The 19,027-nt window shown below is 48.0% G+C and overlaps 1 protein-coding gene across 3 annotated transcripts in view; it reads right to left on the bottom strand.

The window, feature by feature from the left end:
- atp10d (ATPase phospholipid transporting 10D) overlaps positions 1 to 15,815 on the bottom strand; it is a 68,720-nt gene extending 52,905 nt beyond the window's left edge. For all 3 annotated transcript variants that reach the window (XM_060925677.1, XM_060925678.1, XM_060925679.1), the window contains exons 1-2: positions 15,611 to 15,815; positions 13,757 to 14,123 (exon numbers count right to left, since the gene is read on the bottom strand). In XM_060925677.1, the coding sequence (XP_060781660.1) occupies positions 13,757 to 14,046 (290 nt within the window). In that variant the 5' untranslated portion in view covers positions 14,047 to 14,123; positions 15,611 to 15,815. The remainder of the gene's footprint in view (positions 1 to 13,756; positions 14,124 to 15,610) is intronic.
- Between the last annotated feature and the right edge of the window lie 3,212 nt (positions 15,816 to 19,027).

Below are 19,027 nucleotides of genomic sequence, written 5' to 3'. Positions count from 1 at the left end.
AACATGTGTGTATGACCCTCGAACAAGAGAAAAGAACACTAAAACGACAACTGGCCGAAGCTCAAAGGAGAGCAGAAAGCGCGGAGAGTAGCCTCGTGGGCCTGAGAGCCACACAAGATGAACTAAAGCGCGAAATAGAATACCTCAGAGAAGAAGTGACGCAAGCACGTCGCTCAGATGAGGGATCGGCCAAACCCTCCCAAGAACAGAGTTCCGCTCTGGAGGAGGAAGAACCTGAGCTTAGAACGGTAGATCAGACACCGCACTCAAGCTCAACTCGCGTGAAAGTCGCACGATCGCCACCTCGTGGCGCTGGGAGTTTTTACTTTACTCCCCACTACACCCCCTCGCGCTTCAATATCGCTGCAGCCTCTAGCCCGCAGAAAACGCCGCGCTACGTACCCTCAGACTCCTCTGACGGAGAGGCCGCCTACAAGCCGAAACGCAGACATAGGCGATATGAGAGCAGCTCAAATAGCGAAGACAGCGAGGACCCCTACGGGTCAAAATCAAAACGCCTCGTCGCAGAACGCAAAACTAGGATCCGCCAAATCGACGTCCTTGCGAAAGACAGAGCGTTTTGAGCCGGAAAATCATAGACACCGAAGCGTTAATGATTATTTCCGGGAAATCGAGCGTAGCCTCCTGGACCTGCCAGAGGCTACGTCGCATGAAAAGGCCAGACTAGTCTGGAAAACTTTAGGTAGCGGCGTACGAGCATTCGTTGAGACCCTACCGCAGTCAGTCCTCGACAACTACAAGAAAATACGTAAGTACTTGAAAGAGGAATACTCGTTGTACGAGGACGAGACTGCTGCGACGATGGGTGCTATTCTGATCAGACAGAAACGAAGCGAACACCCTCGCGAGTACTGCCGTCGGCTCCGCGCAGCGTACTTTCAGGGCAGAAGCGAGCCCGGGCTAGAGGAAGATCGCAACTTCAAGTCCCTCTTCCTCCATAACCTTCACCCGTGCATCCGTAACCAAGTAACACTCGCGTGTCGCCAGCGCCCCCATACTATGAGAGAAATGCGTCGCACCGCACAACTAACGTGGGAGACGTTCGTCCGACCCACAGACCGCCACGAGGACGATCCCAGAGTCCTCAGCCTATATGAGCAAGAAGGTCAGTCCTTAGGCCTAGAAGGGGATGAAGCCCCAAACCGCGGGCCCCCTTGGGCGAACCCAAACCCCGGCCACCAGACGTCGAGTCAACCCAAAGGTAACTGGAAAGTTCGACAAGCTGGAGCCAAGGGGGAACAGGGCCCCAACGCCAAAGGGCAAGGTAACCGCAAACCTGGCAGTCACGGCCCTAAATCTCAGAATAGCGGACAGTCAAGGCCCCATCGCAACTCCTCTCGAAGGGAGCGGAGCCCTAAGCTAGCTACCGCTAAACAAGCCAACCAAGAGCCGCTTGGGATGGCAGAACTGAGGGCTGAATTAGCACGGATTAAACAAGCCAACCAAGAGCCGCTTGGGATGGCAGAACTGAGGACCGAATTAGCACGAGTTAAACAACTGCTGAGCAATAAGAACAGGAAGGGTAAGCCGAGCAAGGACAGGGACGAACCGTCAGCATGACTAGGCCGGGACCCATCCCCACCACCACCGCGTGTCTACCTCGTGGGGTGGGGAAAGGACCCCTGCCCAATAGGCAGCGATGAGTTGAAACCACCCCCCCCGGTAGTGAAGCCTGACCCGCAGGATGCACCCCTGACGCAGTTTCTTGGAGATTTGGTTAGGAAAGGCAACGCCAAGCGTATCTATACCCCAGTGGTGGTAGAAGGCAACGTTTCCCTCCAAGCTCTCTTGGATACCGGGTCAGAAATCACCCTGATGTGTTCCAAAGTCTTTGCAGAGGTTTCTGATGCGCGGCGCGCGCAAGGTAGACCCATCAGAACCGAACGTTGTGACGTCAACTTGGTTAGCTTCACCCAGAATCAAGCCCCAGTAATAACCATTGCATGGTTAGAACTCACCTTCCAGGGCATGTCCATCACTCACCCCACTTACATCTGCTCTGTCGGTGTAGAACCGTTCCTCATTGGCCAAGACCTACTAGATAGGCTAGCGCCCCTCATTGACTGTCGTCGTGGGCAACTGTGGGCCCAGGTCGCGTCCCCACAGACCCCAGATCCTCGTCGTCACGATCGAGCCTGTTGCGATGAAGTTAGCGTGGAGGCTACTCCACCGATAGCTGAGTCAGGGCAGGTCCCCGAGAACCTCGAGACCACTCCGCTCCCCCCTGAGCCGAGTCAAGACGCACCAAACTCAACCGACACTCTTCTCAACCGCAACGCGCTTGATGGCCACCCGTCTTTCCTTTGCTTTCTTGGCGAATCTGCCCCAACCAGGTACTACCCCTGGATATCTGGCAACATTGCTGTCAACGGCGTCACGGCACCTGGCGTCAGGTTAGCGCTTTGGTCAGAGAAGTCAGCCATCAGCCAAACGTGGTTCGACATAGTGCGTCAGAGCACTCCTTCCCCTGTCTTTGTGCAGAAGAGCCACCGGCTACTGTCAGCCGAACAACCCCAGAGCCCCATCAAAGCCACAGGCGTCTGCGCCGTGTCGCTCGCCATCGGTCAGAGAGAATTCCTTCATTTCTTGAGTGTCGTCCCCGGACTTCCTGACCCACTGGTCATTGGGGCAGACATCTTGGTCAGACTGGGAGCCCAACTGGACCTAGTCAACCGGGTCATCTGGACCCAAGCCGACGCTGCTAAGCACCCGTTCCAAGCTGACCCGGAACAAATGCGGTCAGGACAAACGATTCCCCAAGCCTGCCATGTCACTAGCGAATTTGACATTGTCATTCCCGCTAGGACTGCTGGTTCCCCTCTTAAGCTGGTCATCATGAAAGACCAACAGTTTCGTAGCCCCCAGGCGTTCTTCCAGCCTCTCAGATTCTTCATGGAGCTCGATTTAGCCGTGTGTGGGACTCCGCTGCTTGAAGTGAGTCATCGTTCCGCTTACCTCCTGGTTCAAAACTCCACGCGGGACGCCATCACGATCCCCGCCCGTCGGCCTTTAGGCCTTCTGATAGACCAGGCATTCCATGACTTTGAACTCACCATTCCAGTCATTGGTGAGCTGCCAACGCCGGACACTCATTCCGATCCAGTGGAACCTCCCTGGATCACTCTTCCTTTCCACATGATCCACGTCGAACCTCACGACATGCTTCGCGACGAGCGCATAGTCATGACCAGAACTGACACCCCGAAACACATGCTGGTGTATGCTCTTGCCACGCAATCGAGCAACGACACCCCTGCAACTGAGGTCGTTGATTCAGCTCTAGGTGAACCGTACCCAGGCTTCGAACGAGAAGTTCAACAACAGCTGGTGAAAGCTGACAGCCTGACCACGGACGCCCAGAGACGACAGCTCCGTGAACTGTTCTACGACTTCAAGGCGATCTGGGCGCGAGATTCCAATGACTGCGGAGTCACGGACATCCACACCGTCCGAATCCCAACAGATCCGAACGCTCCACCGACGTTCGTGCGGCAATACAAAATCCCGTTAGCCGCATACGACTCAATACAAGAAACACTGGACACTCTGCTGGAAAAGCAGATCATTCGTGAGTGTAACTCGACTTACAACTCCCCCTTGTGGCCGGTGCTGAAACCGAACGGCAAGTGGCGTCTCACCATTGACTATAGGCAGCTGAACAAGCAAGTGCCCTTGTCAAGATGGCCCATGATCCATCTGGATCAAGAACTTGCCAAGGTGAAGGGTGCAAAGTTCTTCTCCACCGCCGACGTGGCGAGTGGATTCTGGACCATGCGCGTGGATCCAGCTGACCAGCACAAGCTGGCCTTTTCCTTTGGGAACCGCCAGCTAACTTTCAACCGATGTCCGTTCGGCTACGCGAACTCCCCCGCTGAATTCAACATCTTCTTGCATAAGGCAATGAGCGATGCCGCAGCTCGTGGCAACTTGATCTATGTCGATGACATCCTCATTAGGTCACAGACTTTTGATGCACACCTCGAAGAGATACGCCATGTTCTGTCCCAGCTGTCCAGAGCAGGAGCGAAGCTCTCTGTCACCAAAGGGCAGTGGTGTCGCACCAAAGTTGAATACGTTGGACTGTGCGTCGGGCCAGATGGCATTGAACCCCAGTCAGGGAGGGTGCGGGCTATCCAAGATATCAAAGCCCCATCCAACGTACCCGAACTCAGGAGCTTCTTAGGGGTCTGCAACTACTCCCGACAGTTCATCGAGGACTACGCGGAGATAGCACGACCGCTCACTGAGCTCCTCCGGAAGGATAAACCCTTCCAGTGGAGTGAGCCTCAAGAACTCGCGTTCAAGAGCATGAAGCAGAAGCTCTGCTCTGCTCCCTGCCTCGCGTATCCCGACAAAGACAAACCGTTCTTCTTGGAGGCTAGTTTCTCCACCCACTGCCTGAGCGCTGCACTGTCACAGCAGCATGACAAAGATCGCCGTGTCGTAGCATACGCCAGTCGGCCCCTCAGTGCTGTGGAGTTGAAATTTTCAGACTGCGAAAAAGCCCTGCTGGCCACGGTCTGGGCCGTTGAACACTTTCGCAGTTACATTGGTGGCCAGAAGGTGGTGATAGAGACCAATCATCAACCGGTCTCGTTCTTGAACAGCCAGAGGCTGAGAGAGGGAAGAGTTTCGAACAGTCGCATCGCAGCTTGGATGATGGCACTACAGGGCTACGACGTCGAGGTGAAGTACGCCCAGAACCACAAGATGGTGCTTGGCCGAGGGCTGGCGGAATGCCAGCATTGCGACTGCGAGAATAGTCCAGATCAAACCGAACTAACAACCGTACCTGCTCTCCCCTCCGACCACCACTACTATGACGAGAACGTCTGCAAAGACCTCCCCACCACTTACATAGATGGATGCTCATTCCATCATGAATGCAAAGTGCAAGCCGGTGTCGGTATCGTATGGGCGAACGGCCCTATACAAGGGAAATACCAACACCGACTCGGGGCTAAGACTAGCCAATATGCGGAGGTAGCAGCCGTGCTCATCGTCCTGCAACAAGCTGCCCGTGAGAACATCAAGCGGTTAGTCCTCTGCTCTGATTCAAATTATGCCAGGCATAGCTTCGTCTCACACTTTCCCTCGTGGAAGGTGCAGGACATGAAAAATGCAAGGGGCAAGGAAGTGAAACACTCCGAACTCTTCCTAGCATGCGATCGACTTGTAACCGAACAGGGAATGTGCGTCTATTGGAAGAAGGTGAAGGGACATTCTCAAGTCCCAGGACCTGACAAAGTCGGTAACGATGAGGCAGATGGCCTCGCCAAAGCGGGAGCCGTAGACGGCCCCCTTTGGGAATTCCAGCCGCCATGGCTTCCCGAGACGCCACGCCATGACGTAACCGCGATTACTCGCCGACAGGCTAGAGCAGGTCAAACTGACGCAGTACCCCAAGCAGGAACAGTGCAACTCGGCCGACTGCCCCAGGATGCCGACCTGGTGTCTATGCAGGAAAGGGATCCCGTGATCCACCAAATCCGTAAGTTCCTTGCGGACCCCGTGGCGTCCCCAATTTCCCCACAAGAGTTGCAACAGTCCCGAGACTTAAATCACCTTCACAATCTCAAACGGCTTAAAACTCGAGAAAGGACTCCTGGTGTACACACCACGCAACCAGGGACCTCCCCGGTGGGTCGTGCCCACAGATCATAGGGGGGTCATGTTGCAGTACGCTCATGACAGCCCGTGCGGGGGCCATAGGAACGCTCAGGCGACCTACCAGACACTCCAACAGATTGTCTATTGGCCCTTCATGATTCAGGACGTTACTGAGTATGTCAAAGGGTGCTTGATTTGCTGCCAATTCCGACCAGCCCAACCGTTGAACCGCGCCCCACTGCAAAGCAAAGGCATCTCATTCCCCTGGTCTAATCTCCAGATAGACTGGGTCGGACCAGTGCTGAAATCGGCTCGAGGTAATAAGTATCTCCTGACCGTCACTTGCGCGTTCACGAAGTGGGTGGAATGCTTGCCCGCCCCAAACGAAACCGCAGAGACCACCGCTCTCCTTCTTATGAACCATGTGTTCAGCCGTTGGGGCTTGCCCCTATCCATTGATTCCGACCGAGGTACTCATTTCACCGCAGAGGTCATGAGAGTGTTGTGGGAGATGCTCGGAGTCGAGGCAAAATTCCACATCGCGTATCATCCTCAGTCTTCTGGTCAGGTCGAACGCGCCAACCAAACCATCGTGAGCATGCTTCGCAAGTATGTTAGCCACCATGGCAAAGATTGGGACATCAAACTCCCTCTGGTGCTGATGGCCATTCGGTCCACTCCTCACCGCACCACCGGAGTCACCCCGTTCGAAATGATGACTGGCCGTGAAATGGTTCTTCCCTTACACCTCCTCTACCGACCAGAGGACCTAAGCGTCGCCACTGCGTACACCGCACACCAGTACGTCACCGACTTGCAACGCCACTTGCAGGCCACATTTGCGTGGGCCCAGGAACACCTCGAAAAGAGTGCGAAAGGACAGAAAGCTTACTACGACAGAAAGGCGACACACCGTGAGTACGAAGTAGGCGACAGAGTCCTATACTTCAATTTCACCAAACCGGTAGGAGTAGCCAGAAAATTCTTACCCCGTTGGTCCGGCCCTTTCGAAATCGTCGGTAAACTGTCCCCCGTCGCCTACCGCATCAAAACTTCGAAGCCCAGCCAGGCGCCTTCGTATAGATGGGTCCATAGCAACCAAATAAAGCTTTTTGAGCAGTCCACACTCCATAGGGGGGTGGACAAACAATAAGTTATAGCCTGCCCAACTTAGTTGCATGCCTCTCAATCCATAAGCGTGCATCTATAAGTAACCACCCTCGTTACCACTCAAATCGGAATAACAAACTCCTGTATGTTGCAGAATGGCCCCTCTCTGGATCCTCGGCATCTTCCTAGTCCTGCAGACCACATTGGCCGGTAACATAGTGGAACCAGGTCCGCCGAGTGGCATCGTTCTCCAAGATGCCCCAGGACTGCTCCTCACCAATTGCCGCGTCCATACCCAGCGCGTGTACACCCGCCTCGATCCTTGGGACGTGTACCGTAAGCATTTTAGATCGCCCACACAAACAAACCTCGAAACCGGGCCTGACTCCGAGATTGGGTCCAACATCGAACACGCCAAGCGTACCACAGTTCACATGCTCGAACAGTTACAGAAGTTCATAGTCACTGAGGAGGAACTCAGCGGCAAAACACGCCCTAAACGGTTCCTCGGAGGACTACTTACTGCTGCATCCGCCATTGGCTCTCTGTTCTCAATGGGCCTCTCTGCCGTTAACACCGTTAGCCTAACCGCGGTCAAACGAGAAATGAACATTCTTAAGGAAGAAATGCCAGAAATCCAGGGTAGACTACTAACTCAACAGGAGGAGCTGCAGGGCCTAGGCAAAACCCTGCAGGGAACCATACTAACCGTTAACATGCATTCTACATTAATCAAGAACACAGTACATGCCGTAGACAGGCTAGCAGCAATCATGAGAAGCGAAGTCAAGTACGTCCGAGTAATCCGAGACCTAATGCAGGACCTGATGAGAGAAGTAAGTAGCTCTCTCAGCACCCTGAGTGGAGGTAAAATCCCACCATATTTGATACCCCTCAGCATGGTTGACAGCATACTCCGATCTACTACCACGACTAACGTTTACTCATCACAGATTCATCTGGCTTATAGTCTTGGCAGTGCTATCCCCATTTTTGTGAACCCTCAAAACCTAGAAATAGGCTTCATCCTCAATCTCCCCGTTATTGAACGGCAAAACATATACAGAATCAAATCTGTCCTTAATGTAGGTTTCTGGAACAACGACGTACACGTACGTTTGCAGACACCTTCCACCATAGCCTATCACGATGACAACCCCTCTATCTACCTCGTCCCTAATTTAGACATGTGCACCTCTACCAAAGATATCCACTGGGTCTGCCCCAGCAATCCCTTTATCCGAGACACCACAGACCGTCTCTGTGGATTGACAAAAGTCCCCGAGCAGAAGTGTGCAGGCAAATTGTCTATTAAAGATGAAGGAATAGGAACTAGAGTAGAAAGAGCTGGTAATCGGTGGCTAATCAACACTCCCCAAACTGAGATTCTGGTATCATATGATCAACATAACACTGCCACTAGAATGAAGATCCCTAACGAAACCTCTCTCCTAAGTGTCCCACTAGGAGCCACTGTTCACGTGGGTGACATCACCCTCCATCACCTTAGCGCGGACCAGTATGAGACCGAGATAGAAATGCCCGATGCCTTCCCAGGTCACGAACTTGAGATAAACTCCACCCTCCAAGCACAACTACTGCTGGAAGGGACCAAAACCGTGCAATTCGATCTTAAGCCCACTGGCATCGCTACCACTTTCTTGAATAACCGCGCAAACCCTTCGTCCGATCAAGGATCTTTAATAAGCCGAATTGCGCTGGGATTTCTAGCTGGCGGTTGGGTTATCACAGTCTTCATAGCCATCACTCTACATAGGTACATACTGACACTACACCGCAAACTGGACAAAACGATCTACGCACCTGAGAAATTAGATCGTGGCATTGTCCGATTCTCCATCAGGCCTAAGGCCTCCACTAACTTTCTTGAAGAGTAGGCTTGCTAACATGCTAACTAACCCCTCTTTTCCATTTTCTTTTATGGAGTTTTGATTTTTTTTTGTTTGCTGTGTGAAATGTTGTATGTAGAAGGTAGTTAAGTAGCCATAGTGTAATTGTTTTCATGTCCAAGTGCCTATGCTTTCATGCCCAAGTGCCTATGCATCTTATGGACTGTATGAAATGAATTGAACTGTTGAACTGTGTCTGAAAGACTTTTCACAGAAAGGACCCTTGGAACTACCTCATTGTGGAACTACCTCATTGTGGATTACTAGGGACCGTGGGTCGCAGACTAAACACCATGTGCCCATAGGGTATCACTCCTTTCAGCGCCTATGGCCAAGGGGGGAATGTTGGTAACTCGCCAGCGCCCCCTATAACGATCCCACAATTTCCTTGCGCGCTCCACCCGGATGTGACGTGAAGTGGAACTGCTTTAACTGTATCGAGAGCGCCTCGATTCGCTCTCTCATGTTCTGACTACTGGAGTGGTCGGACGGACTGTAGGCACGCAAGCTACAGTGTTGAGACTAACCGCTATTGTCTGAGAACAGCCTGTTCAAATTAGTTTCGGCCGAACTTTTGAACGACCCGCTAAGTTTCAGCGATATAGTGGTTTCGATTCTAAACCTTTGCAAAGTTTAACTACAGTTAAGTAGTTTTCCACGCTAAGAGGCATTTGCGGACAGCTTCGCTCCTCTCAGCCTTTTTCTCGTCGACGCATCACCGGAGGTTTCTCCTGAAGCACCGTGGGCCAGCTAGGCCTTCATCTCCCTGCTTCGTTAGCCGCGGTTGGACGCAACGCGCCGCTAACCTCCTCTCCTCGGACTGCGACCCTCAGCGCGGACATCGGAGAAAGAACTTCCATCGCATTGAGTAGGCACTTGGGCAAATTTTTAATTTGTAGCTTATTCAGATGGTTGTTAGGGTCATGTTTAAGCTTTGAGCTATTTAGCATACCCGCTCAGACACGGAAGGTGTTTGTTTGTTTTTATTGTTTGTTTGTTTGTTTTTATTGTTTGTTTTGGTTCTGTTTTTTTTTTCTTTGAACTTGTTAGACAGGGTATCTTGCATGATATCTTTCCTTAACTCCATTGCTAGCTTCCCTATCTGATTAGCAGCGCAGCGACAAGTTTGTTATTTTAAGCTCCGAGGCTAGACCGCTACAAGGCCTAGTTCTCTCCATCCAACACATATACACACTCTCTCACACCTCTCTCTCTCTCTCTCTCTCTCTCTCTCTCGCGTTGAGTTCTTTGCCTAGATAGTCTGTTGGAAATTGTTGTTAAGTGCAGTGTTTGGATCCAGCTGTAGCGTGGTCAGATTCTCCTTAGCAACTTATTGCTAGCTACCTCAGGGTGATACGCTAGCTGGTAGGCTTGTGTTCTCGACTAGGCCTGCAGGCGCCATTTTTCCGACGCCATTTTGATACCTTCCTCATTGAGTTACCTGTGATACGACACCTAGGCACTGACCGCCATTTTGTTTAAGCATTGCCAGAGTGGCTAGTCATTAGCATCTGCCCACAGATACCTACACAAAGCACACATTAGCCACAGAGCTAATCCTTTGTTCTATTTAGCTAACATTCCTTTGTTTTAGCTAACATTCCTTTGTTTTAGCTAACGACAAGCTAGGTCACACACACACACACACACGCATCGGCTTGCCCTAGCCTCACACACGCACACACAAGGGATTCTTTTCTTTTTCCTTCTATCTCTTTCTCTCTCTCTTTCCCTCAAATTTATAGTCCAGGTGTAATTGTTCCATTGTTTTGTCTTGTTATTACCTTTGCTGACATTGAATGTATTTTGAGTTTATTATTATTAGTGAGTAGTAGACAAATAAAAGCTAATAAAATTGAATTGCATTTTACTTGTTCCTGTTGTTTATTCACAAGGTCAACTATTTAGAACTCCTTTTTCCTTCAGAATTTAGCTTTTGTATACAACTGGGTTTCCCATCTAATACAGAGCTACCATTAATCTTGAATGTAACCATTCACGGTGAGTGTTAAGATTAATAATTTAAGATTTTATGAGACTGATCTTTATTTATAAATTGATTAATTTAATTATCAATTATTACATAATTTATAATTTAATTAATCCCAATTCAACCTACAGTGTGAAGGGACTGGACAGATTCTATGTCAGATTACTAGGCTACAAAAAAAAAAAAAATTTATATTCTTTTCATTAGACCTGTATCCTTAAGATAAATGATTAGTGCTTTAATTCTATTTCGCTGTATTCCTTCTTCCTTTAGTATGTTGTGTATGTCTGAACCTGCTTCAAGCTCCAACCATTTCTGTCTTTGATAACTGTATTTACTACAATGAAATAAAATATGCTCAACATCTTCCTTAACTCTACATCCTTGACAAAGACCATCACTTTTACCTAATATCTGTAATGTTGCGTTAAGACCTGTGTGTCCCAGTCTTAATCTTATATATCCTACCTCCTCATTTCTGTTAAATCCCATTGACGTTATTCTTTTCCCCCCTACCTGACTCTGCATATTAAAGTATTGTCTACCTTTGGGTTCTGTTTCCCACTCTTTTTGCCATCTTTTCATAATCTCTGTTTTAATTAAAGCTTTAGCTTCTCCTTTTCCCAGTGGAATATGAATGTCTATCTGTTCTGCATCAATGGATTCTTTGGCCATGTGGTCTGCTATTTCATTGCCTTTAATTCCTATATGGGTATTTAGAGCCTGTGGGCTACAAAAATAAGTCATTAAAGTAGCCGGCTGGACTTAATTGTGTAGTCGGCTGTATGGCCGGCAGCCGGCGCTTGCGGAAAGCCCTGATTTTCCCAGTGAGTGACAAAAACTTCCGGTTCACGTGGTTGGGTTATATGTAAAAGTCGCGACTGGGAAAAAAATGAAAAAAAAAAGTTTAGAGTCGGGCGGTACGGATTAGGGTCGGTCGGGTAACCGGAAACACACTTTTTTTTTTGGCCTGATGATGTACTGTTATACAATGCTGGTCATCAAATCAACCCTGCAGAGCCTTTTTTTGTTTTTGGTTCTCTAAAGTTTTCCAAACTGGCTAGCAGAGATCATATTTAAAATGTTATCAAAATTACCTTTTGGTATAAACAAGGAACAGTGTTCTATATAAGGGAGGACACTGTACTACAATTCAATAATTAATTCATACATCTCTGCACCACTTATCCATTGCGGGTCATGACTGAGCTGGAACCAATCCCAGCCAATATTGGGCGGGAGGTGGGAGACACCCTGGACAGGCCGCCAATCCATCACAAGGCTAACACAAAGACACGGACAGCCATTCACACTCAACTATGGGCAATTTAGAGTAGCCAGTTGACCTAATCTGCACGTGTTTGGACTGTGGGAGGAAACCCATGCAAACTCCAGACAGAAAGGCCCCAGCTGACCAGCAGGTTCGAACCCTGAACCTTCCTGCTGTGAGGTAAGAGTGCCAACCACTGCATCAACATGCTGCCTGTATACAGTTATAAAACAGCAAAAATGTACATTTAACGTGCATGATCCAAAGTGTAGCTTAATTGTTAAGTCATGTGATTCAAGAAGAGATACAAGTCTAAAATGCACCATGTAATTTTAAGAGAATGCAAAGGTAAAAATAATTAAAGATATTATCTGATTTTGTGAAACAAAAAGGTGTACAGTTTCTGGAGAAGTATATGCCTGGTTTGTAAAATTAACAAGACAAATTTTAAAAGGTTTGTAGCTTGCTGCCCTACACGCGACATAATTAGAACTGTCTGTTTGTTCAATATCAACAATCCATATAGTGATTTGAATGGGATTATTTCACCCAACCACTGGACTATTGCTGTTGCACTACAATGACTTACTGAAAGAAGTGGCGATGCATCAGTCTCCGTTATAACTCATGTTACACACAATAGAGATCATTTACATACATCAGGCTTAAAGGCACAGCAACAAAACCAATCATTTATTTGTTTGTTTTCTATACCGCTTATCCATTGTGGGTTGCTGGGAAGCTGGAGCCAATCCCAGCTAACATTGGGCGAGAGGCAGGGTACATCCTGGATGGGTCACCAATCCATCACAGGGCCAAGACAGACAGACAGACAGCCATCCACACTTATGGGCAATTTAGGCTACGTTTACATTACGTCGAATCAGCGGATCATCAGATTAATGTTCTTAAAACGATTCGCGTTTACACTAAAACCGTTAGCCGTGCACACAGCAACACCAATACACGGATACGCTCGGCTCCGCAGGCATCCTGCGCTCCAAATCACTCCGCCCTGAACAGCGAGTGCCCTCTGGAGGGTGCGCACTCCGGCCCTGCGCAGCTCACACAGCGCGCGAGTGAAGTGCACAAGCCACGATTCGGGACTGAGCCACTGTGTGTGTGATCCCAGTGCATATCACTTACTACTTGCAAGTGGAAGGATGGCAAGCCTAAAGACAGTCATAACTACACAATGGGCAGTATTTGCATCAGTATTTGCAGTATTTTCATACTTTTATACTCTTTAATGAAGGGTGATACAAGGCGGAAGTCCGTGCCATTTTTCAGCAGTCGCGTCACATGACCAACACCAGCGAATCAGGAAGGTGGATGTCACAGTGACGTTGTCCAATGAGGACGCCAGCTAGAGCTCAGCACAGCGTATTCGCGTATCTCAATGTTTACACAGCACCGGACCAGATACGATCTAGATTGAATACGTGGACGCTGGCGGATTCCCGTTTCCTGGCTTTTCCAGGTGGTTTAATGTAAACGGACAGTGCATCCGCGAAGAAAACGAGACAGATACGGTCTAATGTAAACGTAGCCCTAGAGTAGCTAAAGACATGCAGAACTAATCTGTAGGTCTTTGGACTGTGGGAAGAAACCCACGCAAGCACGAGGAGAACATGCAAACTCCACACAGAAAAAGCCCCAGTTAGCCATGGGGCTCGAAACCAGAACCTTCTTGCTTTGAGGTTACAGTGCGAACCACTGCACCACCGTACTGCCCAAAATTAAAAATAAAGCCTGGGCTGAAAATGATTATTATAATACATTACGCAACTTGAGTAAAGGGGGGGGGGGGTTTAAAATATGGGTCCTTTAAGTATAAGCACTTACCTGTGAAACTGCTGGAACAGATTCATTGGTATGAAGCTGAGAAGTGTGTACTTGGTGGTCCGAATGTTGTTGCCTTGATAGGCTTTAGAGATGCTCTGGTATTCTGCCCGGTGTGGACCATATCGTGCCACCACCGTTCTTCGTTTTCCAGAAAGCCTGTGTCCTGAGTGGTCCTGAGTATCTAAGTCACCTTTTGAGGTCGGTGAGTCATTGGCAGAGGACCAGCCTTGCTTTGACTCTGTGGAGGCCACCTGTCGCCATCTGTGCCGAAACCAACGGAACCGCTCCATTAATGGCTCAAGAGGTCCCGAAGATTGATACAGAAAGGCTCAGTTCAGGCTCCTGCTTCCCACTGAGCTGAAAGTTCCTGCATGCGCACACACAAAACAAGAAACTAAACTACTAGTTTAATATTAACATAAAACAGCAATCACAATCTAAACAGCAGTATACGTCAGAATCGTCTTTCTACCCTAATCATGCTTGTGTTGATAGAGCCTTCATCATGCAACTGCCGACATCAAACTCGGAGTTATTCCACCCATTTAACATTAATGAATGGTTATCATTTGTAGCACAAAATTGCTTCATGTTTTAGAGTAAGAGTTTTGGGAAATGATGGTGGCGATTGGCGATCTGTTCCCCAGCTAGCATAACACATAACAGGAAGCTGAAAAAAAAATTAAGCTGTTCCCCAGCTCTGTATTTGCTTAGGAGTAGAGTTACAGGGGTTAGGGTTAGAACATAGGACCTTGAGAACACATACACCAGCTTGGCAAAAGATCAACCAGCCCCAAATCTAAATTTTCTGCTGAAACAACCCAAATCATCTTCGATATAGCAATAAAAGATATTTTGTGTCTAAGGAATTACTTTGAAATGTTTACAATAAAGCTGATCTGTGTTCTGGTAGTAGCTTGTTTTGTGTGTAAAAGGAAAGGTATTAAACAGGGATGAAAAAAAAGGAAGTGGAAAAAGCACCTACTAAAACCAAAACTGACCTTTTAAATTATGCATTGCTTCTCTGAAAATAAACTGGGTGTGGATTAGTCCACCCAGAACTGATGAAGAACTACATGACCCGAAACATGCACTCCGATAATTAACCACCTATGGCTTTTCAAAACACCCAGTACAGCTAAGTAGGCAAATAATATAATGCTCACACAAGATAAGATTTTTATTTATTTATTTATTGGTACTTCATTTCCTGTTTCTCCGGTTTTGCACTCAGGCTGAACTGACTTCTAACACACATTGGATTAAGTCCATTTAAGTTTAAAATAATACTGGTTTAATGGTTTATCTTAGAGACTGCTTTTGGGGGGAAAACAACATGCTTTTAGTACCATTAGCTATAAAAGCTTGGACACAGTCAGCTCTATGAGTTCAAGCTTCTAAAGCAGAGGAAATAAAAGCTAACGTTAACTAACGTTATTTACTCGCTCATGTGAAACAGCAAGAACAAGAGAAGAAGAAACCACGAGAAGACAAAAGAGACACGAAATACACACTTTTATTAAAATTATAAAGCTTTCTAATAACGTTATAGTAAAAACAAACCCCTACAGCCAACAATGACTACATATTTTACTAAATTGTACATGGATGTGTATTTAAAATAACGGCACTAATATTCTTATTCAGGCGTAAAATAATGTCTAGAAACCCTTCCAACTTCAAAACCGTTTATAATTGATTTCCCCCCTTGTAGTAGCCTGTACTCCTTCTCCGGTTCATTTTAAGCTCAGTTTTTGGCTAAGTAATGCTTGTTAGCTGACGGCTAACTTATCACTAGCCCGCTAACATAGTTACCGGTAGAGTAAACGAACACAGCTGCTCCACTAAACTCACCCACTCAGTTCAGCGGCTCTGCTCCATGATCACGCGAGGTTTCCACGCGCTGAGAGAGAAAGTGTGGCGACTGAGCGGTTCTCCGGCTCTTACAGCAGATTTTATTCAGCTTCAGTTACATTTTCGCCTTCAAGCGGCTTTACAGCAGAGACTAGCGCGGTTCTCCTCCTGCCACCGGTTTTTGCGCATCAGCGGTATAGCAGCATCTGCCTCCTGGGGCATTTATGGGAAGTTCCACTTTTATCCTTTTTATACACAAGTAGTTATTTATTTGAAAAAAAAGACACTACTTGTGTAAGTTCCCCTTGTCTATTTCATCATATAGCGGAAGTTTGGTTTTAACTATTGGATATTTTAAAAATACACTGAATATTAATTCTCTCTCTCCTTCTCTCTCTCTCACACACACACACAGTCGTCTATTTTATTTATTTCATGTGATTCAGTAGACTTGGCCACACAATTCTGATTTACAAATGGTCTATACTTGGTCTAATTTAGTCAATAATAATAATAATAATAATAATACACTGTAAAACATTTCAGCCTTGTGTAGTTATGTCCACTTACTTTTTCTCTTTAACTCAATGAGCTCTGAAAAGTGTTTTAATTTGAACAAATCTGTGCAAGTTTTCAAAGGTTAGACTTGAATTACTTGGTTGTCTTGACTATTGAGACTTTTTCTGAGTTGAAACAAAGATCTCATCTCATCTTATTATCTCTAGCCGCTTTATCCTTCTACAGGGTCGCAGGCAAGCTGGAGCCTATCCCAGCTGACTACGGGCGAAAGGCGGGGTACACCCTGGACAAGTCGCCAGGCCATCACAGGGCTGACACATAGACACAGACAACCATTCATACTCACATTCACACCTACGGTCAATTTAGAGTCACCAGTTAACCTAACCTGCATGTCTTTGGACTGTGGGGGAAACCGGAGCACCCGGAGGAAACCCACGCGGACACGGGGAGAACATGCAAACTCCACACAGAAAGGCCCTCGCTGGCCCCGGGGCTCGAACCCGGACCTTCTTGCTGTGAGGCGACAGCGCTAACCACTACACCACCGTGCCGCCCCTGAAACAAAGATAATCGTCAAATTGAGTTAACTTGCATTTTCAAGGCAGCAGGTGAACTTGCATTTCCAAGTTAAACCAATTTGAAATGTATTAGAGTGGTGTAGTAACAATAATAATAGGTGACACGGTGGTGTAACCCAGCGGACGGCGAGGGCCTTTCTGTATGGAGTTTGCATGCTCTCCCCGTGTCCGCGTGGGTTTCATCCGGGTGCTCCGGTTTCCCCCACAATCCAAAGACATGCAGGTTAGGCTAATTGGTGGCTCTAAATTGACCGGGAGTGTGAATGGTTGTCTATGTGTCAGTCCTGTGATGACCTGGCGACTTGTCCAGGGTGTACCCCGCCTCTCACCCGTAGTCAGGTGGGATAGGCTCCAGCTTGCCTGCGACCCTGTACAGGATAAGCGGCTACAGATGATGGATGGATGATAATAATAATAATAATAATATGCTCACTGAGCACTTTATTAGGAACACCTGTACACTTAGTCTCATCTCATCTCATTATCTCTAGCCGCTTTATCCTTCTACAGGGTCGCAGGCAAGCTGGAGCCTATCCCAGCTGACTACGGGCGAAAGGCGGGGTACACCCTGGACAAGTCGCCAGGTCATCACAGGGCTGACATATAGACACAGACAACCATTCACACTCACATTCACACCTACGGTCAATTTAGAGTCACCAGTTAACCTAACCTGCATGTCTTTGGACTGTGGGGGAAACCGGAGCACCCGGAGGAAACCCACGCGGACACGGGGAGAACATGCAAACTCCACACAGAAGGGCCCTCGCCGGCCCCGGGGCTCGAACCCAGGACCTTCTTGCTGTGAGGCGACAGCGCTAACCACTACACCACCGTGCCGCCCTGTACACTTAGTCATTCCTGTAAATATCTAATCAGCCAATCATGTGGCAGCAGTGCAGTGCATAAAAACATGTAGAAATGGGCCAGCAGCAATGTTAACATCAAACATCAGAATGGGGAAAAAAATGTGATCTCAGTGATTTTGACCGTGGCATGATTGTTATAGCCAGATGGGCTGGTTTGAGTTTTTCTATAACTGCTGATGTCCTGGGATTTTCATGCATAACAGTCTCTAGAGTTTACTCAGAATGGTGCAATAATGAAAAAACATCCAGTGAGCAGCAGTTTTGCAGACGGCAGTGCCTTGTTGATGAGAGAGGTCAATGGAGAATAACCAGGGCTGGGTTTCCCAAAAGCTTCTTAACCCTAAGAGCATCTTGACTAGGAGAGAGTGAGTGTTCATTGTGCAGCTCGCTCAATCATTTAACGATTATCTTTGTCCTGCGATGCTTTTGGGAAACTCAGCCGAGACTGGTTCAAGTTGATAGAAAGGCTACAGTAACCACTCTGTCCAACTGTGGTGAGCAGAAAAGCATCTCAGAATGTACAACGCATCAAATTGTGAAGCAGATAGGCTACAACAGCAGAAGACTAGGTCTTGTTCCACTTTTGCCAGCCAAGAGCAGAAAAATGAGGCTGCAGTGGGTACAGGCTCACCAAAATGGGACAATTGAAGACTGGAAAACCGTAGCCTGGTCTAATGAATCTTGATTTCTGCTGAGGCACACAGATGGTAGGGTCACAATTTGGCACCAACAGCATGAATTAATGGATCTAACCTACACTGTGCCCACAGTCCAGGCTGGTGGAGATGGTGTAACAGTGTGGGGAATGTTTGCTTGGCACACTTGGGCCCATCATTGTTTAAATGCCACAGCCTAGTTGAGCATTGTTGCTGAACATGTGCGTCCCTTCATGGCCGCAGTTCACCATTTTCTAATGGCTACTTCCAGCATGATAATACATCTCATCTCATCATCTCTAGCCACTTTATCCTGTTCTACAGGGTCGCAGGCAAGCTGGAGCCTATCCCAGCTGACTACGGGCGAAAGGCGGGGTACACCCTGGACAAGTCGCCAGGTCATCACAGGGCTGACACATAGACACAGACAACCATTCACACTCACATTCACACCTACGGTCAATTTAGAGTCACCAGTTAACCTAACCTGCATGTCTTTGGACTGTGGGGGAAACCGGAGCACCCGGAGGAAACCCACGCGGACACTGGGAGAACATGCAATCTCCACACAGAAAGGCCCTCGCCGGCCACGGGGCTCAAACACGGACCTTCTTGCTGTGAGGTGACAGCGCTAACCATGACACCACCATGCCGCCATGATAATGCATCATGTCACAAATCAAAATTCATCTTAAACTGTTTTCATGAACATGACCTTGTACATTGAATTGCTGGTTGTGAGGCTCAGGTACTCTACAATACAAAAAAATTAGAAGATAAAGAGAGTGAAAG

The sequence above is a fragment of the Neoarius graeffei genome, chromosome 7 (genome assembly GCF_027579695.1).
Source record: "Neoarius graeffei isolate fNeoGra1 chromosome 7, fNeoGra1.pri, whole genome shotgun sequence".
Lineage (NCBI taxonomy): Eukaryota > Metazoa > Chordata > Actinopteri > Siluriformes > Ariidae > Neoarius > Neoarius graeffei.
This window is presented reverse-complemented; position numbering and strand designations above follow the sequence as displayed.